The 23,233-nt window shown below is 50.8% G+C and overlaps 2 protein-coding genes across 4 annotated transcripts in view; one reads left to right on the top strand and one right to left on the bottom strand.

The window, feature by feature from the left end:
- Positions 1-8,752, top strand: part of COQ8A (coenzyme Q8A) — a 41,809-nt gene extending 33,057 nt beyond the window's left edge. For both annotated transcript variants that reach the window (XM_023203618.2, XM_023203617.2), the window contains exons 6-15: positions 3,236-3,358; positions 3,885-3,970; positions 4,102-4,242; positions 4,763-4,844; positions 4,972-5,065; positions 5,297-5,438; positions 5,752-5,859; positions 6,078-6,143; positions 6,454-6,540; positions 7,661-8,752. In XM_023203618.2, coding sequence (XP_023059386.1) covers positions 3,236-3,358; positions 3,885-3,970; positions 4,102-4,242; positions 4,763-4,844; positions 4,972-5,065; positions 5,297-5,438; positions 5,752-5,859; positions 6,078-6,143; positions 6,454-6,540; positions 7,661-7,945 — 1,214 coding nt within the window. In that variant the 3' untranslated portion in view covers positions 7,946-8,752. The remainder of the gene's footprint in view (positions 1-3,235; positions 3,359-3,884; positions 3,971-4,101; positions 4,243-4,762; positions 4,845-4,971; positions 5,066-5,296; positions 5,439-5,751; positions 5,860-6,077; positions 6,144-6,453; positions 6,541-7,660) is intronic.
- A 5,661-nt stretch (positions 8,753-14,413) lies between these two features.
- CDC42BPA (CDC42 binding protein kinase alpha) overlaps positions 14,414-23,233 on the bottom strand; it is a 312,993-nt gene continuing 304,173 nt past the window's right edge. For both annotated transcript variants that reach the window (XM_023203616.2, XM_023203615.2), the window contains 2 exons: positions 16,515-16,672; positions 14,414-16,094 (listed from right to left, as the gene is read on the bottom strand). In XM_023203616.2, coding sequence (XP_023059384.2) covers positions 15,963-16,094; positions 16,515-16,672 — 290 coding nt within the window. In that variant the 3' untranslated portion in view covers positions 14,414-15,962. The remainder of the gene's footprint in view (positions 16,095-16,514; positions 16,673-23,233) is intronic.

Here is a 23,233-nt window from a genome sequence, read left to right on the forward strand (position 1 = left end):
CCACACACCCGCACACCTCCCTATCCTCCACACACCCGCACACCTCCTTACTCTCCGCACATCCACCTCACACCTTCCACACACCAATCCCACACCCTCCACACACCCACCTCACACCTGCACACCTTACACACCCTCTGCACACATACCTCCTTACACACTACACACCCACCTCTCACCCGCACACCTCCTTACCCTCCACACACCTTCTTACACACACCCGCACACCTCCTTGTAAACCCACCTTTTGCTGCTGCCCTACTCTCTGGGAGTCCCTGTGGCCTGCTGGTCTGGCCGGGTCAGGTGTGGCTGGGGGCAGGGGAGGTGTGCAGGCAGATCCTGAAGGCTGCTCCTCACCAGCCCAGTAACCTGGGGAGGCTGTAGCCTCTGCAGAGGCACCTCATCTTGAAGTGAAGGTCGCAGCCAGGGTCAGGCAGGTGGTCAGGTCAGGACACTCATCCCACTGAGGTTGTGGCTCGCTGTGGCTGGACTCTGGAGAGGTTCTGCGGACGGACCTCACTGAGGCTTTGGGGGTTCGTGCTGCTGTGATGAGGAGTGGGGCACACTGAGCTTCTGCCGCCTTCTGCCTGTGAGCACCAGGCTGGGCGCCTCCTCAGGCCTCTTCAGGCCCACGAGGTAAGCCCAGCAGAGGCTTTCCTGTTAGTGGGGCCTGGGGTGTGGAGAGCAGCGCCAAGGGAGCCATCTGCTTGGTGGATTTTCCTAAACACATTTGGAGTTCTGGGCCAAGTCCCCTGGCCCTGGCCCATTCAGGGAATGTCAGCTCATTCTGGTATCACGCCCTTCCACCCCCGCCTATGGGGACCCCCAGAGACACCCAGTGACTGGCCACACTGCGGTCCTCACAGCCCTGTCTGCCAGCCTGGGCTAGCCTCCGTTGGGGGCCCTGCCAGTCCCTGGACATCCCCCCTTCACCCACCAGCGCTGCCTTCTGGGACGAGGGCACTAGTCCCTCCCACAGGCCCTGACTGAGTCCTGGGGCACGGGCGGCATGCATGTCCTTGGAAGGAGCTGAGGACGGAGGGCTTAGCAAGGGTATTTTTAGTGTTAGTGCTGAAACCCTCAGGGAAATGAAGCCTGGATTTCTCTGGAAGGAGAAGCCAGCCTTCCCCCACTGTGCCCTACGGTCCTCTCCAAAGCTGGCTGTTCTCCAGACTACCTCATCCAAGCAGGGAAGAGGCCAGGCTGGCTCCACAGTTACAGTTGGTGTTCTTTGTCAGGGACAGTGGTGACCCCAGGCTGGGGGTTAAGGGGCCCAGGCATCAGTAGCCCTGAGAGTGGGACCCGAGTCTTAGGCTGGAGTACAGTGGCCCTGAGCAGCCCCAAACTGTGCTCCAGCTTCCTGACCAGGCCCTGGCACCCTCTAGCCTGGAAGACGCCTGCCACCCTGGCTGAGCTCTGCCCTGGAAGGACCTTTCCTGAGCTGGGGGCACGCCGCCGTAGCCCTGGACCCATCCCCATTTGCTAAGTCATTCTCACAGCCAGCCCTGCCTGGGCAGGGGACATGCCTCTGGCCTGTGGCGTTGACCAGTTTTGCCGACGGGCTACCTGGGAAAGCCCCGCCTGGGCCAGGCCCTGTCTGCATCTGTCAGGAGCGCTGCTGCCAGCTGAGGCCTGCTCTGTGTGTCGTGAGGAGATGGACTGTCCCTCCTCTGGCCTGGGGCAGTGGCCTCTCCTAAAGGTTTTCCTCTCTGCCCACCCCTCCCCAGGGATCCAGGCCCAAGTCCCCAGCCCGCAAGTACCACAGGGCTGGGGGCAGAGGGGACATTGACTACCTTGCCTTTGGCACTGGCATCTGCTGCTGCCTAAGGCAAGGGGGTTGGCCCAGGGACCCTTCTGGGCCCAGCCCTCTTGGACTGGCTCTGCCCATGGGTCATAGCTCAGCCTCCCGGGGCAGCTCAGCCTCTTCCCCCAGAGTCGTTAGGTCTCCCACCTTCCCAGGGCCCTTCCTGCTGTCTGGGAGCCTGGAGTGAACCTGGCCCCTTTCCATGTGGCTACCTGCACATGTGGGCAGATGCGGGTCTTCTCTGAGGCTCCTCTTCCGGGCTGCAGGGCCTCCGTTCTCAGGGCAGCCTGCCCCACCCTGGTTTCTCAGGGGCCAGGCTGCACCCGGCTCCGGGGCAGAGGGCAGTGGCACGGTCACCTCTCTCTTCCCCTGCTGGGTACCTGGCTCCATGTGCCACCCGAGTGCCATGCCAGGCCTGAAGTGATTGGAACTGAGGCAAGTGCTGGGTGCTGTGGGGGCCAGAGGGGAGGAAGCTGCACTGCGACCTCTTGGGGCTTGAGATCTAACTAGATTCACAGGACAGAAGGCAGGAGAAGATGCGAATGTCACGAGGGCTGGAGACCTGGCGAAGAGGGGTGCCGAAGAGCTTAGGGAAGGTGGAAGGACGCGGAGCACCAGATCTCTGCTCAGGCCTCTCTGTGCCTCTGGACAGGGGCACCCCCCTGTTTAGGCAGCACTGAGCTGATGGCCCAGGAGGGCATGGAAGCTAGAGGGGGCTCAGCCGCCCTGGGCCAAACGGCTGCTGGCAGCTGACTTAGCCGGTCTTCTGCCGCTCCTGAGTCACAGCCCTCAGCCCTCCCACTGGTGGACTGGAAAAAGGCCACCTGCACATTTGGGGTCACTGCATGCTCATGACTGTCCAGCTGGCTGCACTGAGCTGCAGGGGACCTCTGTGGGTGAAGGGGAGAGATGGGCACCCCTGGGCTGTGCTGCCCTTGGGCTGAGCGCCCTTCCCTTGAGGACAGGCCTCTGGCTGCAGCCACTTGGCCCCATGTGCAAATGCACGCCGACCCCACAGGTGCAGCGGACCTTTGTGCAGTGCCCTGGGTGGGGGTGCACAGGGCAAAGGCTTGGCACCTCCTCACCTGGGGTCTCCCCTCCCATGCCCCTTCCAGCCACAGGCAGCACCGTGGCCCTGCCACAGCCCACCAGGTACCCATATGGAAGGGAGAGGCCCTGTGTGTGCGTGTGTGCGCACATATGTACGTGTGCATGCCTGTGTGTGTGTATTGGGAGGCGCTGGTGTAGGGCCTGGGGATGCAGCTCACACAGGCTTGGGGAGGTGGACATGGAACAGTAGTTAGTTGTGTTGCTGGTTTTATGGATGCCTGGGTGGAAAGACATTGAGCCGCCGTCTGTGGCAGGCTGGATTTGCCATCCTACTCCCAGAGCCCCCCGAGTGCCATGGTGACCCCTCTTGCCTGCCCACAGGGAAGAAGGCTGTACTGGATTCCAGTCCTTTCCTGTCTGAGGCCAATGCAGAGCGTATCGTGCGCACGCTCTGCAAGGTGCGTGGTGCGGCGCTCAAGCTGGGCCAGATGCTGAGCATCCAGGGTGAGTGGGCTCGGGGGCTGCTGCGCTGGGACTGCGTGGGCTGCTGTGGGGGTCAACTTCCAGGGCCGGGAGCAGTAGCCCACCAAAGCTCAGTGGGCAAGATGTGGGCAGGCTGAGGAGAGATCTTAGAGGATAATAGGCCTGGTCTCCAGGTGAGTGGCTCTGGGTCCAAAGAAACACGGGAAAAAGAGCAGAGAGGAAAAGTTACTCTCTAGAGGCGGTCAGAACACAGGTCATTTCAACACTTTACTGTATTTTATTTTCCAAATTTCTTTTGTAATTATGAAAAACTTTGCATGTTGCATGTAAAAAGCCCACCTTCTCAGGTCGCTGGGCTGAGGCTGGGGCTCTGGGGACACTGAGTGGCCGAGGGCGTTTGTTGCAAGGGCTCCTGTCTTTCTGGCCTCACCTGTGCTCCTGGTGGGGAGTGTGTGGTGGCCAGGGCGTCCCAGAAGTGTGCCCGCCCAGCTCCTGGGCGAGCACTTGCATCCCCAGGTTGTCCCTGTGTCACTCTCCTGCCTTCCAGATGATGCCTTCATCAACCCCCACCTGGCTAAGATCTTCGAGCGGGTGCGGCAGAGCGCGGACTTCATGCCACTGAAGCAGATGATGGTGAGGAGCCGGGGACTCTGCCTGCCCTCTGGATCCTCGGCCCCCACTGGGTGGAGGAGACAGACTTGGGGCTTCTCCAGGTGGCCCAGGCAGGATTGTGCTCAGGGCCCCTCCCTGGTCCTGCCCTCCAGAAAACTCTCAACAACGACCTGGGCCCCAACTGGCGGGACAAGCTGGAGTACTTCGAGGAGCGGCCCTTCGCTGCTGCGTCCATCGGACAGGTGCACTTGGCCCGCATGAAGGGCGGCCGCGAGGTGGCCATGAAGATCCAGGTAGGCAGCCTGGTGCGCAGTGCCTGTCCCCATGGGGGCTGCAGGGGGCAGAGCTGGGGCCTGGCTCATGAGTGCCTCTGCACCCCACGTCCCACAGGGCACTCTCTCTCCCGGTAGGGCCATATGTGGTGTCCCCTGGCCCCAGTGCCTGGTTGGCACCAGAAGCTTGGGAAGTATTTGCTAAATGAGTGGCTTTGGGGGCACGGAGGGGCTCCCAGCAAGCTTGGTTTGGGCTGTGCAGGGACAGGGGACAATTGATTACCTTTTGGGGCCAGAGCTGGTGGGAGGGTGGCCCTGAGATGTTCCCGGGGGTGAGGTGAGGCAGGAGTAGAAGGTGGATGACAAGGCTGTGATGGGGTTCAGGGGTTACAGCAGCATGGCTGGGTCTTAGCTCTGATTCTCCAGGGCGTGGGCTGGGGCCAGGACACAGCTGGGAAGCCAGTGGGGGTTAGGGGAGTGCCCCAGGCAGGGCCCGCCCATCTCCCTGGGCTAACTCCCCTGCTCTGCCGATACTCCGCAGTACCCTGGTGTGGCCCAGAGCATCAACAGTGATGTCAACAACCTCATGGCCGTGCTGAACATGAGCAACATGCTTCCAGAAGGTCTGAGGCTAGGTGGTTGGGTCAAGGGCAGGGGGGGGTGGCAGGCATCTGCGTCAGGTTCTGGGGACCAGAGGGAGGCCTCCCTGCAGAGCCCCCTTCCTCGCTCATGCCCTCCTCTCCGGCCCAGGCCTGTTCCCCGAGCACCTGATCGACGTGCTGAGGCGGGAGCTGGCCCTGGAGTGTGACTACCAGCGGGAGGCCGCCTGTGCCCGCAAGTTCAGGTGTGGCCCCTGGCCGGGCCCCTTGCGTGTTTCCACCAGGGAGGCAGAAGGGACCACGTTCAGCAGCTGGTGAAGGCCTCTCCGGCTCCGAGGGGCAGAGGGCTGGGGTTGCAGCCTGGGCCGGGGCCACATCCTGCCCGGGGTGAAGGAGGGCCCTCTGCCTGGTGGGGTGTGCGTGAGGGGCGATGTGGAGGGCCTGTGGCTAGGGCGTGACCTCCTGCCCCTACCCAGGGACCTGCTGAAGGGCCACCCGTTCTTCTATGTGCCTGAGATCGTGGATGAGCTCTGCAGCCCGCACGTGCTGACCACAGAGCTTGTGTCTGGCTTCCCCCTGGACCAGGCCGAAGGGCTCAGCCAGGAGATTCGGAACGAGGTGCGTCTGTGCCAGCGGACAGGTGGGGCCGGGGTGGCCCTGCTGTGTGGCTGTTTGGTGACCTAATGGTGTTAGCCGGGGACTTGGAGCCCTGAGGTGCTCCCTGGGGGTGAGTGGCGTTGAAGTAGCACCAGTGGGATTTAGGGGGACACAGGGGAGCTGCTGCCTTCCCTGGCCCAAGTGACACTGAGAATCAAACAGTCCCGCAGGGTATGGTGGGTAAAACAGAAGGCAGGGGCTTCTCTGGCCCCAGTCACCCAGGGCAGCAGGCAGCGTGGTGCCGCCTGATGCAGGCCCTCCGCGCTGTCCGTAGATCTGCTACAACATCCTGGTTCTATGCCTGAGGGAGCTGTTCGAGTTCCACTTCATGCAAACAGACCCCAACTGGTCCAACTTCTTCTATGACCCGCAGCAGCACAAGGTGAGCCCCAGGGTGGGGGCACCCACAGCCAGGCCTGAGACCTTCTCTGAACGGGGCACGTGAGGCCCTGGCCTGCCCCTTGTCCTGGGAAAGTCAGCAGAGAGCTCAGGGCTCCGGGAGTGGGGATCCTCACCACCCTTTGTTGCACCCCCTTCCTGGCCCCACGCCTGCACCATGGAGCAGCAGGGCCAAACTTCTCCTGGTGTCTCTGTCCCCAGGTGGCTCTTTTGGATTTTGGGGCAACGCGGGAATATGACAGATCCTTCACTGACCTCTACATTCAGGTAACAGGAGAGGGGCCCTGGCCTTCGTCCATGTTTTTCTGAGGCTGGGACAGGATGCTGGGGCGCTCGGGGCGGGGAGAATGACTGGGTTCCTGCCCTTGTGTCCCCAACTGCGCTGCCTGCCCCTCAGGTCTGGTGACAGCAGGCAGTTAGGCCGACAGCTGCCAGGCGTGTCACCGCACTGGCCGGGGGCCTTGTGCAGGGAGAGGATGAGGGGAGGGTGGGCCCGGGTGTGGCACTTGGCTCCCTGGGATGTCGGGAGCTTTTCTTTCCATGCTGCCCATGGGTCCCCTCCTGTGCCTCTCCCCAGATCATCAGGGCTGCTGCCGACAGGGACAGGGAGACTGTGCGGGCGAAATCCATAGAGATGAAGTTCCTCACCGGCTACGAGGTTAAGGTGAGCAGGGTCGCGGGGGATCCCCGGGACCTGCGGACCCAGGGCCCGGCTCCCTGCGCGGGAATGGATGAAAGCACAGGGGGCAGCTGCCCTCAAGGGGCCCCCAGAGCCTGGGCCTCCTTGGGCATGGTCTGAAAGCTGGGGCCTGCCCCGGCCCATGCCGCCGTGCTGTGCGTGAGATTTTCCGAGTGGTCCAGTGAGTTGGGGACTCAGGGGACTTGTCACGAAGCTCTTGTTTCTGCCTCTCGCTCTCGCCACTCACGGCCTGGGGTCAGGGCTCGACTGAGCCAACGTGCAGAGCAAGTGGGAAGGGAAGCCCCAGCCCTCCCCTCATCAAGCCTCCCTGGGGAGAGTCGGAAGAAACCTCAGAAGCCTTTTAAATAAAGGCGAATGTCTGTGCTGGTGCCGCCTGAAGCCACCCACAAAGCGGCATTTTCCGCTTGCTGCTTGACAGTGGGGAGGGAGTTAAAGAAATCCAGGTCAAGCCTTGGGTTTAACGTCTGGTAGGAAGGAGTGCCTTCTGAGGCATGTCAGGATTGCTGAGCCTCCCTTATCTCAGCTGTAAGCCCTCAGCGGGCGGCAGCTCTCTGCCACCTCTTGCGTCTGGCCACTCGCACTGACTCGACTCCTGGCCCCCCATCCCTCTGACCACCTCAGGCTGTCCCTGGCGGCAGCTCTTCTCCCCTGCTCTGCTGGTGGCAGGTTCCTTAGGCTGCTAGTTCCTGTGGGCAGACACACGGCCGCTGGATGTGTCTTGGGTGGACTCTGGCAGGCTCAGACACGCATGGTGGGAGGCCCTGCCAGCTCAGGCCCACGGACTCTGTTCTTTTTGGCCAGAACCGTGTTTTGTTAAAACCTGGAATGAGTTCCACGTGGAGGGACGCATCCTCTGCATTCTGCCACAGGCCCCACCACTCCCTTTTGTATTGCATCAGCCCAGTTCATGTTACCCTCGTGTTCCCGGCCCCTGTGGGTTTGAGTTTATGCCCATTACCATGATGTAATCCAGTTTACAGCAGAGTTTTGAGTGACAACTCAGCGCTCCGGGCACTGTGGGAGGAACCCAGGCTGGTGGAGGGCTCTGGTCTCGCCGCCATTTACCCTTCCTCTCCTGCCCCAGGTCATGGAAGACGCCCACTTGGATGCCATCCTCATCCTGGGGGAGGCCTTCGCCTCCGATGAGCCCTTTGATTTTGGCACCCAGAGCACCACCGAGAAGATCCACAACCTGATTCCCGTCATGCTGAGGCACCGTCTCGTCCCCCCACCCGAGGAGACCTACTCTCTGCACAGGAAGATGGGGGGCTCCTTCCTCATCTGCTCCAAGCTGAAGGCCCGCTTCCCCTGCAAGGCCATGTTCGAGGAGGCCTACAGCAACTACCGCAGGAGGCAGGCCCAGCAGTAGGGCTGCGGGCCACGCCCAGGCCGGCTCCAAGGGAACTCTCTCCTTCAGACAGGCCAAAAACCAGTAGGGAGGTGGCGGTGATGCTCTTTTTAACTCCTTTGCCCAGTAAGAGGGGGTGGCTGCCTGGAGCCCCATAGCCAGTGTTTCCCACGGTTTCTGTTGCTAAAAGGTTGTAGGGTGAGAAGTGCAAGAATGAAGATGGAGACCACTGCTCGGTCAGTCTGCCTCCGAGTGTCCTCTCAAATAAGTAGATGAAGATGAAAGGGCAACTTTGTTTTCTTTTTCCTGACGTGAATGTTAAGCAGAAGGGAGAGTCCTTACTCCCTTCCAACCTCTGTTCCAGTACAAAGCCCAGAAACATGAACACAGATACAATTGTGGGATTTCATTATCTGTGTAGTAGGTGTGTGTGTGTATGTGTTTCTAGAGTGAGATTTGTGTTTTCTGCCCTTTTCCTCTCCAGCTGATGGACTGGAGCTGGGAGAGGTGCTGATCTAACAGTGCCAACAAGTGCTCCTTAAGCCTGTGAGGCCCAGGCCTGTAGGGCTGGCTCTCATCTTTGACAGCTGAATGTTTCTGAAGAACTGCTGCCCCACGGTGAGGGTGGGAGCAGCAGAACAGGGAATGCCAGACACAGGCTGGCTGCTGCTGGGAAGTGGGGTGGGGACTTTCTTCCTCGGTCTGGAGAGGCACAGGTGTCACCAATTCCAGCCAAAGGCTCCTCACAGGTTCTGTGAATTTTTGTACAAGTCTTGTAATTACCGAATCAACTTGTTTCAATTTAATAAAAATGCTCGTGGGAAGTGCTTTAGCACGTGTACTTCTGTATTTGGCGTGTGTGTTCTGTATTTTGGAGAATGACGACCCGTATCTTCTAGCTCGTGGTTTTTTCCTGACCTGATGGTCAGAGCAGGCTCAGTGTCACAGCCCATTTGCAAGGTTTGGGCCTGGTTCAGAGTGCGGCTCTTGGCCCCGAACCTGGAAGGCTCAGCCCCGTTCCCTGTAAGAAGGGTGGTGGGAGTGGTAGAGAACAGGAGGAGAAGCTGCAGTGTCACTGCCCCAGCCCCCAGCAGGCTGTACCACACTGCTGAAGCAGCTGTACCCGGTGGTGGTGGCAACTGGGAGGACAGTGACACCTGCCAGCAGGGCTGACGCTGGTCTGCATCACAGTGAGACGTCTCCTCTCTAGACATCAGCTGCGGTTGAGGACCACTTCCTGCAAAGTGGCTCTTCCTGGGGCCAGCTTGATTCCTAGATAACGGGACACACTGGACACTGAGCTGGGGCCCTTCCTACAGACCTGTGAGCCATTGAAAGTACAGCTGCAGACCACAGAGGCCCAAAAGAGGCTTTGAGAGGTATAGGCTTTCAGGGTTCTTAAAGAAAACAGTTTATGAAATTTGGGATTGCTGAGTAACAGACCCAGTGGACTTCAGGACAGGATGGAGAGGTCTGAGTGGTGTCCGTGAGGCTGCCCGGCTAGCAGTGGTGCCCAGCACCACTGGCAGATCCCTGGCTGGAACTCTTGTGGCTCTCTCAAGGGTATTTGCTGTTATTTAGCGAACTCTGCGGCACTCAGATCTGAAGCCAACGCCCTGCAGAGTAAAACAGCAGGGGCAGAACCCAGGCCAGCCCCAGCCAGGGCTCTCACGGCATCTTCCTCTTAATTCAAGCAGCAGCATGTGGGGGGTTGGGGGGGGGGGGAAAGGAGAACAGAGAGCCAGCATTTGCTTCCCCAGGAACCACGACCTTAACTGCTGGGGGAGGAGGAATTGTCTTTTTTTTTTTTGAGGCGGAGTCTTGCTTTGTTGCCCAGGCTGGAGTGCAGTGGTGCGATCTCAGCTCACTGCAGGCTCCGCCTCCCTGGTTCACGCCATTCTCCTGCCTCAGTCTCCCGAGTAGTTGGGACTACAGGCGCCCACCACCACGCCTGGTTAATCTTTTGTATTTTCAGCAGAGATGGGGTTTCACCGTGTTAGCCAGGATGGTCTCGATCTCCTGACCTCGTGATCCGCCCGCCTTGGCCTCCCAAAGTGCTGGGATTACAGGCGTGAGCCACCACACCCGGCCGAGAGGAGGAATTTTCTAAGGGAAATTGGAATACGGTTTGTGTGTCCTAAGTCTGAGAGCCAGCTGAGGACTAGAGCCCTTCCTGTGAAGACAGTGGGGATCACTGGATTGCAAATTACTCTAATCCCCAAGCAAAGCTGGCTCTGAAGCTGGCCACACATACTTCTTATTTTGTACCTGTTTTGATTTTTACTGTCTTGTGATGCATGACTCCCCGTGCTCACCCATTCACACTGAGACATGGGGCTTGAGAACCTGGCAAATCATGGCTTGATTTTCCCAGGGTCTGTGTCTTCGTATCCCTAACATCTAAGTGAAGGGCTGGACACTGCATAACAAAAATAGTATTTGTCAATGTAGGCTTTAGCGGTTACTCATAAGGACAAAACACTGAGCCATAGGCTAGAAGTTAGATTCTGAGTGCTTTTCTACATTAACTCCTGACACTCCAAGTGGGTGTTTTTATTTACAGAGGAAAAAAAGAGGCCCAGAGGTTAAGTGGTAGAACCGGAATTTGGAACAAGACAGTCTGGTCTTACAGTCTACACTAATGGGACCAAACCAAGGGCTGGCAAACAATGAGGGTCCAAGGGCCACATATGGCCCACTGCGTTTTCCTATATTCCTATATACAGGAATATAATGTTGTACGTATAGTTTACAGCATTATATTCTAACCAGAAAATGATCACGTCAGGCCATGCAAAACTGTACAATATTACAACAGGAAAAACCCTAAAAAATTTATAAAATGAATGATACTACACTATCAAATAAAAAAGCAAGTCATTTTGTTTACATGAGATTTCAAGGTTGATTTGAGTCAGCTTCCCCCGGAACTGCATGGTGTCCTGTGTAGGGAGGTGCCCAGCGTGCTGCATTTTTGCAGTTTTGTAAGTTTTACTGGAGCACAGCCACTCTCGTTCATGTATGTAGCAGGCTGTCTAAGACTGTTTTGCACCGAAATGCCACAGCCGGGGGGGCTGCAGCGAACTATATATACAGCCCACAAAGGCACAAGGATTTCTTAACTCGTCCTGGACAGAAAAGGGTTGCCAAGCCCTGTTCGAAAGCACTGCACAGCTGACATTATAGCAAACCAACGTAACAGTTAACAGCCACAAGTGTCAATTCCAAGGGCCACTGGAACCGGAAGCGTTCTCTGAATAACTATTTAGCTGCCACCAGTTCAGGAGTTTCTTTAATGCCATCCCTGGACCTTCCCTGTAGGTTCTTAGATGCACCATTGTTAACTCCAGAAAAGCAGTAACAGTCAGTCTTGTTTAAGTGACACAAAATCAAACTGCTCCCACATTCACACTGTCCGGGCCACTCATGAAACCTCATGTAGCCAGAGCTTGGTCTTGTGGACTGAAGCAACAGCAACAGGGAAGTTCTGGCCAGAAGAGGGGAGTTGAAAGCTTCAGGAGAACTGAACATCATTCTTACCTGAGCTAAGGAAGACATTAAGAAAGTCCTAGATTAAACCACAGGGGCAAACTAACCCCATGTCCTTTTACGGTGTAAGGAAGCAGCCTGGATGAGGAGGGAAGCCAGCAGAAAGAAGAGAAGTGACACGCGGAGAGGTGGCACCTTTCTCTATTCCTCAGACTTTCAAGTGGGGGGAAAAAAGACAAAATACTCAATGCTAACAGTTCTCTGTTTTATTGCAATACAGCAAAGTCTGGTTAATATTAAGTGATATCAACATAAAATATTGGTGAGGAGTCTTTTGTGACATTTTTTACTATCCCACCTTAAATATTTCTGTGCAAAAGAATCCACATCATTGTTTGGTAGCAGAGGATCTCTTAGAAAGTTCCCTAAAACATTGTGGGCATAAAACCAAACAAAATAAAATAAGGATAGGCTAAAGCAGTATCTTTCCCCCTCCATACACATTTGTCAGCATTATATTCTAACCAAAAAATGATCACACCAGGCCATGCAAAACTGTACAATATTACAACAGGAAAAACCCTAAAAAATTTATAAAATGAATGATATTACACTATCAAATAAAAAGGCAAGTCATTTTGTTTTCATGAGACTTCAAGGTTGATTTGAGTCAGCTTCCCCCGGAACTGCATGGTGTCCTGTGTAAGGAGGCGCCCAGCGTGCTGCCAGTGCTGGGGGAGCCCACACTCCTTATCTAGCAGGAGTGCACAGAATAACTCTGGACTTGAGTAACAATTAAAGTCATAAGGAAAGAGGTTTCAAAATGGGCTCAATGAAATGCAGCTCATCTAGTTCAGGACTGGGCCAGAGAGAGGGGGGAGGTGAGTGCCCAATTCATTCCTATTGTGCTCACTGGACGTGGGCTACGGCAAAGTCTGCTCTGAGCGCCCCTCTGTCTAGATTGGATGGGGAGCCTTAGGCTTGGCAAGGCCCACCTGCTGGGAGACTGCAGTGGTTGTGATCCCTGTCAAAGGCGGCAAATGGCCCTGCTGCGTCAGTGGTTTTGACGTCTGCTCACCCCTGCTCTGGCTTTTCCTTAATGATACCTGAGATGCCACATAAATGTAACCAGTCTTTCTCAGAAATAGATGTGGCCACTAAGTAACAAAATGACGTAATTCTAACCTATGGAAGGAGAGGCTGAGAGCCAGCCGGGAATGATAGATTGGTGCTGTAAACATGACAGGAATTTCAGATTCTCCCCTGAAGTGTGGGCACAATAATTGGCTGGAAAACCAAATAGGTGGGCTCGTTTTAGTTGTATCTCATAGCCTGAAAGCTGTGCTCCCTGGGAAAAACAGAAATCACTAAGTGTGTTGGGGGTGTGCATAAATACATATATAATAACAAAAAATGTAAGATCTACTTCAGCAATAATTTGACAAGGAGTAAGACTTTTGTTTTTGGCAAAAATAAATAATATATATGTATGTAATTTTAAACACCCAAAGCACAAAACATGATTAGTCAGAATTCAAGGGTAGATAACTTGGTTGGACATAGATAGCACCAAATACTAACGCAGATAGACTATCTCAGAAATGCCTCTGAATGTATTTTTTTCTATTGAGAAACAAGTGTCTGCTGCCATGTACATTTTTAAAATGTCCTGAATGAAAACAAAGGATGTCTTCAGATAGTAATAAAATACTTTACCTGTGAACTTTGCTACCGACTCCTCTGAATGGAGGAGTTACATTTTTTTCCCCTGAACTCACTCCTTGTCTTTTCACATCATTCTTCTCAGAAGCTTCTGGAGGTAACAGGCTTCATATTTAAGGGTGGGATAAACCCAGTAGGATGACCATTATTTTGGGAAAACCCTCCCCAAAACTATTACCTCTGGCAGTGTTTCTCCCCTAAAGCCCAGGTTTTAGAATCTACACAAATTTGGGACTGCTCTATTATGACTGATGAGATGACTTGCCATTGCAGTGGAAAAATCAAAGAGCGCCGTGGTGCAATCCATGGGGTGAATATGGACAAGCCGCCCAGTCAGCCTGGCAACCAAGACAAGCCTCAGTAGTTCTCTCTCTGCCCTGTTGGGAGGCGGAAGGGTATGACCCATTGTAGTAGAGCCTAGACTTTAGGTAGGGTTATATTTTGATACTAAAAGCATCCTTTGGAAAATAAGCACCTATAGGCAACAAAAATTCACAATTACTTGTCAAAGCTACAAACTAATGGCTTATGTCAATAAGCAATTTATCCTGTTAATCTCAGCTTGGGATGGCCTCCTCCCTGCCTGAGAAGAGAAGGGAGAGAGGAGAAGGCAAGGGGAAAGGGAAGAGGAGGATGGGGAGGGCGGGGAGAAGGGGAGGGGAGGGTGAACAGAAGGGGTGCGAGCTGGTCACAAGCACCAGGCAAGGGGGCCGCCTGGCTGACTCCCTTCTCTCAAGTGGAGTGCTGAAGACAAGGATCTACCTAATCATATGACAATGATCCAATTAAAGGGCCGACCCTTGGTATTCAGGTGACAAAAGCATTTTTATACTTCATTCTAAAAAGCAGAAAGATTTGGGAGATTAGAACTGTGCTGTGAATTACACCCATCCAAAACAAAATACAATCAAATCTGAGCTGGCACCAAACTCAGAATGTTTAAATGTCAAAGCTGTTATATGAAAATTCCCAATTATAGGTGCTTGCAATGGAATCCCTAGCAGGATCCTTTCTTCCCTCACTGCATCTCAGAACCTTCTCCACATAGCAGCATCACCTGGAAACAGCTTCAGCTCCCTGCACATGCCACAGGCCAGCATGGGCTACTGCCAGTGACACAGAGGTGGAGTCACAGACAGCAGCAGTGAAATGACGGCCTTAAACACTGCAACTCAGGTTAGCAACTGCAGGAAAACTTTCTTCATTTTCACTGAATTTTAAAGAGAGAATCCTGTCTCTCTCAGAGAAACTTAGGCGAAAAGTAAAAGAGAGGCAAAATCTCTTTCCTTCCATGAGATATTTTTATTTTTATCTCTTTCTCTACTCATGTACTTAACTGGTGAAATGACTCTGTAGAAATAGATCATTCTGATTCTGCATCTCATTTCCTTATGGCAACTACAACAGGAGGAATCCAGCTGAAAATGCCACTAACCCCACAATCCAGCACCTGAGAGAGGAAGCCAGTCCGAGCGCCATGCTGGGCTCACTCTGGCCTGTGCACTGGGGTTGTCATGTCCATTTTCCACTGGCTATGGGAATAATATTTGGTTAAGGCTGTTCAAGCCCTTGCTTTTGAGGTTTTACATTATTTGGTAATGAAAGCCTTTTTTTCTTCCTTTCCCAGGCTTATCTGAAGAGAAGCTCATGCTCACCCTCAACAAAACAGACTCCTCCTTGGGAACCGTCTCCAGCCCTGGGACAGACACCTACCTCACTGTGACTTAGGGAGGGACAGGATGAGACCAGGAATAAAAGCATTTTTAGAAACTATTTTCTGGACCTTCAGAAGCTACAACACTCCTTGCACCCTTTCAGATGGAAGGGATCAGAGGTGACAGAATCATATATTTCTACATTTATCTGCAGAAGATAAAAATACAATAAAAAGTGAGAAGTGTTCAAATTCTACCACTAGAAAAAGAAACACCTTGGGTGGATATGAGTTAGCCTTCTGCTGCTGCTGCTGACGTGGCTTCAGATGTTAAAGCTCTGGTGCCAGGGCACACTCCAGACCAGCAAAACCAGGCTCTGCAAATGTTTTCCAAAGCTCTCCGGGTGACTGGAGCCTACGACCAGTTTGAGGACAGGGCAATAAAGGGAACTCTGATTTCTCTCGCTCTGCCTCTAAAAATGTGAGCTTGAGGCCTTTCCACCCTTTACATTACTTAGCTGGGAAACAGACAAGAAACAACGTATTTCTTTAAATTAAATCATCTCTCTTATATATGCATCCATCTTTTGTTGAATATAAGAGGCTCCTTTTAAATATATACTTTCAGTACTTCTACATTTATGTATTCATTTAAACTCTGTATTGTAGTAAAATATGTATTGTTTTAATTCATAAGGATTTCCTGGCAACAATCAGGTTGACACTCACTGTGGTTGCCGATTAAGAGCTTAGTGAGCCACTCCAGGGACGGATTCTCCCTTCTGGATGCGGAGAATCCCATGAGCTATTTTAGGACTATAATGAGACTCTACTGTGAAAGCAAAATCTGTCTAATCTTATTCTTATCACTTACATTTGTGTAATCTATTTAAACTACCTTTGGGAGTAGGGGCAAAATGTTACTGAAAGCAACTCTAAATGCATGGAATGAAATCAACGTTAATCTAAGCTGCTATGGAAAGTCTGTCTTTGTTGTTGCTGTTAGGCTAGGGGCGTGGATTTGAGAGTCATGTCGTCAGAACTCCTGAATCCTTGTCCTGCTACTGCTGCCAGCCCCTGGTGGCTTTCAGGCTGAGGTGGAGGGAAGAGATGGAAGTGAGAAGAGGCGAGTGGCAGGGAGCGGAGAGCGAGAGGTCTCAGTGCTGAGGCAGCTCACGGGTCCCAGCTCCTGCGGTCAGTGCTCTCCAGGGAGAGGCTCTTGGTCTTTCGGGGTGAAACTGGGCTTGGGGGGCTGCTTAGGTTGGAACTGTTGGAAGCTGTGGAATGCCTCGGAGAGTCAGAGTCCTGTAAGGCCCAAAGTAAAACAATGAGAAGCCGGGGGAGAAAGGGAGGCAGTAGGGGCTGAGATTACCACCGCCCCCTCCAGCCACCCTGACCAAATAACCCCATGGGGCTTCCTCGCTGTTGGTATAAAGCCCCTTCTATGAGCTGAGGAAGAGACACAGAACATGCATGCTCCGTCCTTTCTGCAGGCCTTTACGGATGATGGTATTTTCACACAGAAGCCAGAAGTCTGAATGCCTCTGGGAAAACTGCAGTTTGCAACCCAAGTGACTGGCCTAGTTGTCCACTGGCCAAGAGTGAATGCTGGCCCCTGGCCCCGACCCCTGCTGCAGTTGAGGCCAATCCCAAGGTGGTGGGACTGCTTGGAAAGACGCCCTAGTCTTTTTGATACATGACGTCTCCGGAACCCTGCCCACTCACCTCTCCGTCAAAGTCCCTCGCCGGGGCATCACTTCCTTGGTCCATGCCTCCGGAGGACAAAGAGCCCTCTGATGGGGAGGGCATGGGCTGCCGCTTGGCACTGTAGCTTCCTCCAGAGAATTCCCTCTTTAATGCGCTGCCATTCTGTGCAGATGACCCTACAGTACATCATGCAGGCAAAATTTTACATATGCAGAGGGGACAATACTCTAGAAAGCACACAGACTGCTGAGCTGACAGGCCATCCTTTGTAGGCCCCAGACCCCTCCTCCCCTGAAGCACATTAAGTCCAACTGTAGTACCTTTGCCCTGAGCTCAACCCTGAATCCAGCAATCTCACTCGCTGTTCCTGTCCACCCCAGCCACGGGGACTCCCGGTGAGTGAGCAGCACTCTCTAGGCTGTGCCATCTGCCCAAATGCCCCACTTGCTAACAATTCCCTGGAATCTGTCAAGTCTCCACCTGCCTGGTACTGCCTCGCAAGTCTTTCCCAGTCACTGACAGCTCCCAGGCATCTTTCGTGGCATTTGTGAAGTCATGTTATCATCATGTGCCTGCCATTCTCCTAATAGATGAGGTGTCTTTGCCTCTCCAGGGCCTAGCACAGGACATGGCACACGGCAGGCTCAAAACAGATGTGCTAAAGGAGGAAGCTGGGTTGAACCATCCCCAGAGAGAGGCCATGCCACCCAATGCAGAAATATCGCTTATCTTCTAGACAATTTTCATAAAACCACAAAGAAAACATAAAAGTACTTTTACTTCACAGGGCAAAGAGCCTGAGATATAAAATAAAAATGAGGTTTTCTTCAAAGCCACTCTCTACTGTGTTCTCAAAGTTGGGGTACGAAACAGTGGACCAGCAGCATTCACAGGAAGAAAAGTGAAGAGGCAAAACACCCTGGGAATCTCGGGGCTATTGTCAATACCTATTTAAAGCTCTTAGCATTCCTTACTATTACAAGGTTTTTGCTTAAACATGACTTAATCGTGCTGAGTTTCTGTATTAGGATTATTGGTCCAAAAGACTGTGTTGATGTTTTAGCACAACTCTAAGGTACAGGCTGTGGTTGTTTCAACTTTTTGCTGGTTTAAGATGTCTCAAGTGTTTTTTACATTAAGAATTCAGTGAAAATGTCAAAACATGATAGTTTAAAGCAGCACATTTATCTAATGACCACGAAAATACACAAGTGTTCATAAATAAACTGAACAAGAGCCTGCCTGGGCGAACTCTGTCCTTGGTAATCCCCCTTCCACCTCCCTGCCTCAGCTTCTTTGTGAAGCCCCTACCTAGGCTGCAGTCACAGGCTCGTTGGCATTTCCTCAACACTGTGACTGACTGCAGATCAGCAACACTGGTAACACAGATAAGCAATACTGCTTAGCGTATGATGGAGCTTTACAAACACCAACCCCCAGCCCTATCCCAGAACAATTACAGCAGAGTTTCTGATTTAACTTTAAAGGTTCTCCTGTGATTTTTGCACATTGATTTTGTATCCTGAGACTTTGCTGAAGTTGCTGGTCAGCTTAAGGAGATTTTTGGACTGAGATGAACGGGTTTTCTAAATACACAATCATGTCATCTGCAGACAGAGACAATTTGGCTTCCTTTCTTCCTATCTGAATACCCTTTATTTCTTTCTCTTCTCTGATTGCCCTGGCCTGAACTTCCAACACTATGTTGAATAGGAGTGATGAGAGAGGGCATCCTTGTCTTGTGCCAGTTTTCAAAGGGAATGCTTTCAGCTTTTGCCCATTCAGTATGATATTGGCTGTGGGTTTGTCATAAATAGCTCTTATTATTTTGAGATACGTTCCATCGATACCTAGTTTATTGAGTTTTTAGCATGAAGGGTGTTGAATTTTATCAAAGGCCTTTTCTGCATCTATTGAGATAATCGTGTGGTTTTTTTCACTGGTTCTGTTTACATGATGGATTACGTTTATTGACTTGCGTATGTGGAACCAGCCTTGCATCTCAGGGATGAAGCCGAATTGATCGTTGTGGATAAGCTTTTTGATGTGCTGCTGGATTCAGTTTGCTAGTATTTTATTGAGGATTTTCGCATCAATGTTCATCAGGGATATTGACCTGAAATTTTCTTTTTTTGTTGTGTCTCCGCCAGGTTTTGCTATCAGGATGATGCTAGCCTCGTAAAATGAGTTAGGGAGGATGCCCTCTTTTTCTATTGTTTGGAATAGTTTCAGAAGGAATGGTACCAGCCCCTCTTTGTACCTGTTGTAGAATTCGGCTGTGAATCTGCCTGGTCCTGGGCTTTTTTTTTTGGCTGGTAGGCTATTAATTACTGCCTCAATTTCAGAGCCTGTTATTGGTCTATTCAGGATTCGACTTCTTCCTGGTTTAGTCTTGGGAGGGTGTATGTGTCCAGGAATTTTATCAATTTTGTTCTAGATTTTCTATTTTATTTGTGTAGAGATGTTTATAGTATTCTCTGATGATAGTTTGTATTTCTGTGGGATCAGTGGGTGATCTCCCCTTTATCATTTTTTAAATTGTGTCTGTTTGATTCCTCTCTCTTATTAGTTTGGCTAGTGGCCTATTTGGTTAATCTTTTCAAAAAAAACAGCTCCTGGAATCATTGATTTTTTTGAAGGGTTTTTCATGTCTCTATCTCCTTCAGTTCTGCTCTGATCTTAGTTATTTCTTGTCTTCTGCTAGCTTTTGAATTTGTTTGCTCTTGCTTCTCTAGTTCTTTAAATTGGGATGTTAGGGTGTTGATTTTAGATCTTTCCCGTTTTCTCCTGTGGGCATTTAGTGCTATAAATTTCCCTCTACACACTGCTTTAGCTCTGTCCCAGAGATCCTGGTACATGTACCTTTGTTCTCATTGGTTTTAAAGAACTTATTTCTGCTTTCATTTCATTATTTACCCAGTAATCATTCAGGAGCAGGTTGTTCAGTTTCCATGTAGTTGTGTGGTTTTGAGTGAGTTTCTTAATCCTGAGTTCTCATTTGATTGCACTGTGGTCTGAGACACTGCTATAATTTCTGTTCTTTTGCATTTGGTGAGGAGTGTTTTACTTACAATTATGTGGTCAATTTTAGAATAAGTGTGATGTGGTGCTGAGAAGAATGTATATTCTGTTGATTCGAGGTGGAGAGTTCTGTAGGTGTCTATTAGGTCTGCTTGAATCAGTGTGCAGAAATCACATGCATTCCTACACACCAATAATACAGACAGCCAAATCATGAGTGAACTCCCATTACAATTGCTACAAAGATAATAAAATACCTAGGAATACAATTTACGAGGGATGTGAAGGACTTCTTCGAGGAGAACTACAAACCACTGCTTAGTGAAATAAAAGAGGACACAAACAAATGGAAGAACATACCATGCTCATGGATAGGAAGAATGAATATCATGAAAATGGCCATAATGCACAAAGTAATTTACAGATTCAATGCTATCCCCATCAAGCTGCCAATGACTTTCTTCACAGAATTAGAAAAAACTACTTTAAATCTCATGTGGAACCCAAAAATAGCCTGTATAGCCAAGACAATCCTAAGCAAAAAGAACAAAGCTGGAGGCATCACACTACCTGACTTCAAAAGATACTACAAGGCTACAGTAACCAAAACAGCAAGGTACTGGTACCAAAACAGATATATAGACCAATGGAACAAAACAGAGGCCTCAGACATAATGCCACACATCTACAACCATCTGATCTTTGACAAACCTGACAAAAACAAGCAATGGGGAAAGGATTCCCTATTTAATAAATGGTATTGGGAAAACTGGCTAGCCATATGCAGAAAACTGAAACTGGACCCCCTCCTTACACCTTATACCAAAATTAACTCAAGATGGATTAAAGATTTAAGCGTAAGACCTAAGACCATAAAAACCCTAGAAGAAAACCTAGGCAATACCATTCAGGACATAGGCACGGGCAAAGACTTCATGACTAAAACACCAAAAGCAACGGCAACAAAAGCCAAAATTCGCAAATGGGATCTAATTAAACTAAAGAGCTTCTGCACAGTAAAATAAACTATCATCAGAGTGAACAGGCAACTTGCAGAATGGGACAAAAGTTTTGCCATCTATCCAACCGACAAAGGGTAATATCCAGAATCTACAAAGAACTTAAACAAATTTACAAGAAAAAAAAAATTACCCCATCAAAAGATATGAACTGACACTTCTCAAAAGAAGACATTTATGCGGCCAAGAAACATACGAAAAAAAAGCTCATCATCACTGGTCATTAAAGAAATGCAAATCAAAACCACAATGAGATACCATCTAATGCCAGTTAGAATGGTGATCATTAAAAAATCAGGAAACAACAGATGCTGGAGAGGATGTGGAGAAATAGAAGCTTTTTTTTTTTTTGAGACAGAGTCTCTGTCACCCAGGCTGCAGTGCAGTGGTGCGATCTCAGCTCACTGCAAGCTCTGCCTCCCAGGTTCATGCCATTCTCCTGCCTCAGCCTCCCGAGTAGCTGGGACTCCAGGTGCACACCACCAAGCCCAGCTAATTTTTTGTATTTTTAGTAGAGACAGGGTTTCACCGTCTTAGCCAGGATGGTCTCGATCTCCTGACCTCGTGATCCACCCACCTTGACCTCCTAAACTGCTGGGATTACAGGCCTGAGCCACCACACCCGGCTTAGAAATGCTTTTACACTGTTGTGGGAGTGTAAGTTAGTTCAACCATTGTGGAAGACAGTGTGGCGATTCCTCAAGGATCTAGAACCAGAAATACCACATGACCCAGCAAACCCATTACTGGATATGTACCCAAAGGATTATAAATCATTCTACTATAAAGACACAAGCACACGTATATTTACTGCAGCACTATTCACCATAGCAAAGACTTGGAACCAACCCAAATGCTCATCGATGACAGACTGGATAAAGAAAATGTGGCACATATACACCATGGAATACTATGCAACCATAAAAAAGGGTGAGTTCATGGCCTTTGCAGGGACATGGATGAAGCTAGAAACAATCATTCTCAGCAAACTAACACAGGAACAGAAAACTAAACACCACAGGTTCTCACTCGTAAGTGGGAGTTGAACAACGAGAATACACGGACACAGGGAGGGGAACATCACACATCGGGGCCTATCAGGAGTGGGGGGTTAGGGAAGGGATAGCATTAGGAGAAATACCTAATGTAGATGATGGGTTGATGGGTGCAGCAAACTACCATGGCACATGTATACCTATGTAACAAACCTGCATGTTCTACACATGTATCCCAGAACTTAAAGTATCATCATCATCATCATCTCTCCTGATGATTCCAGAAGGCCCCTCAGGCTAAGAATCACTGACAACCTCACTCCCCAGAAGATGCATTTCCCCTAACACTCCATCCCCATCATTGGGTTTCTCCACATGCAATGGTCTTCATTTATTGACATATTTCTTTGCAAATATACTCTTTACTTTTTTGATGTGGAACGCCTGTCTCCTTAGATTATAACGTAATTGAATGCTATAAAATATTTTTTGAGTTTTCTTCCAATTCCATGCCTAGTTTAGTGCTCAGTTCAACAAATAACAAAAAAGTTACTTTAACATTTTGTTATTCTGCACAGAAAGCCAAACTGCCAGAGACTTCCACCACTTTGCTTATTAATGGTGTGACCTTAAGCAAGTTATTTTACCTTTCTGAGTTTCCATTTTCTTTACCTTTAAGTTAAAAAGTAAATTGTACCTTATAGGACTTTGTGGGAACAACTCAACACTCAATGCATGGAGAGTAACATGCAAGACAGAAGGTGTGTGCAGGCCCGCACTGTGCTTCTGGTCTTTTCACTGTCTCTCCTCCTTCTTAGTCATCATTTACAGAACACAGAAATGAACTGAATTCTACCCCAGTGATTTCCACTTTTTTTTTTTCCACTTTTAAACTTCAGGAATTTTTCTTTTCAAAGAAAGGTTACACTCAAACACTACAACCTTTAAAAAAAAAATCAAGGCAGGGCTGTTTTGATTGAACAGCAAAAGGGGCCTGGGGACCCTCTGGCTGAGACCATGTACTGTACTCAGGGTACAGCCCCTTCCAGAGAGTTTTAAGTGGTGACTCTGGGGGCTGGGCCCTAAATCTCTTGGGGATGAGCGATGTCCAACCTCTGCATGACTTCCAGGAGGGTCTGGGAAGTTCCCAGTGAGCCCCAATTGCTGACAGGAGTGGGTCTCATCCCTCAGGTGAACTGGGAAGGAGGGAAGGAAGCATGATGAGCACTGCTGTTTCAGTTTGACTTTGCATCGTGAAATGGCGAGTCTGGCTGTGGAAGATCCTGTGCTTCTTGCTGTAGAGACTGAACATAGTTGGCCTGTTCCTTCTTGTCTCTCTCTTGGCTGGCTGTCCTGGAAATATTTTATGAGTTGGCCTAGTCTTGAAGCCAGCAGGAGGCACTCTAAACACCAGATGCCCCTCCGCATTCCCGAGAGGGTCTTTCCTCTTGTGTCTTTACTGGACAAGCAGCTGGTAACCAGGGACATAAAAAAGGCCAAACTCGGCCGGGCGCGGTGGCTCAAGCCTGTAATCCCAGCACTTTGGGAGGCCGAGACGGGCGGATCACGAGGTCAGGAGATCGATACCATCCTGGCTAACACGGTGAAACCCCGTCTCTACTAAAAAAAAAAAATACAAAAATCTAGCCGGGCGAGGTGGCGGGCGCCTGTAGTCCCAGCTACTCGGGAGGCTGAGGCAGAT

This window comes from Piliocolobus tephrosceles, chromosome 1 (genome assembly GCF_002776525.5).
Source record: "Piliocolobus tephrosceles isolate RC106 chromosome 1, ASM277652v3, whole genome shotgun sequence".
In the NCBI taxonomy this organism is placed as follows: domain Eukaryota; kingdom Metazoa; phylum Chordata; class Mammalia; order Primates; family Cercopithecidae; genus Piliocolobus; species Piliocolobus tephrosceles.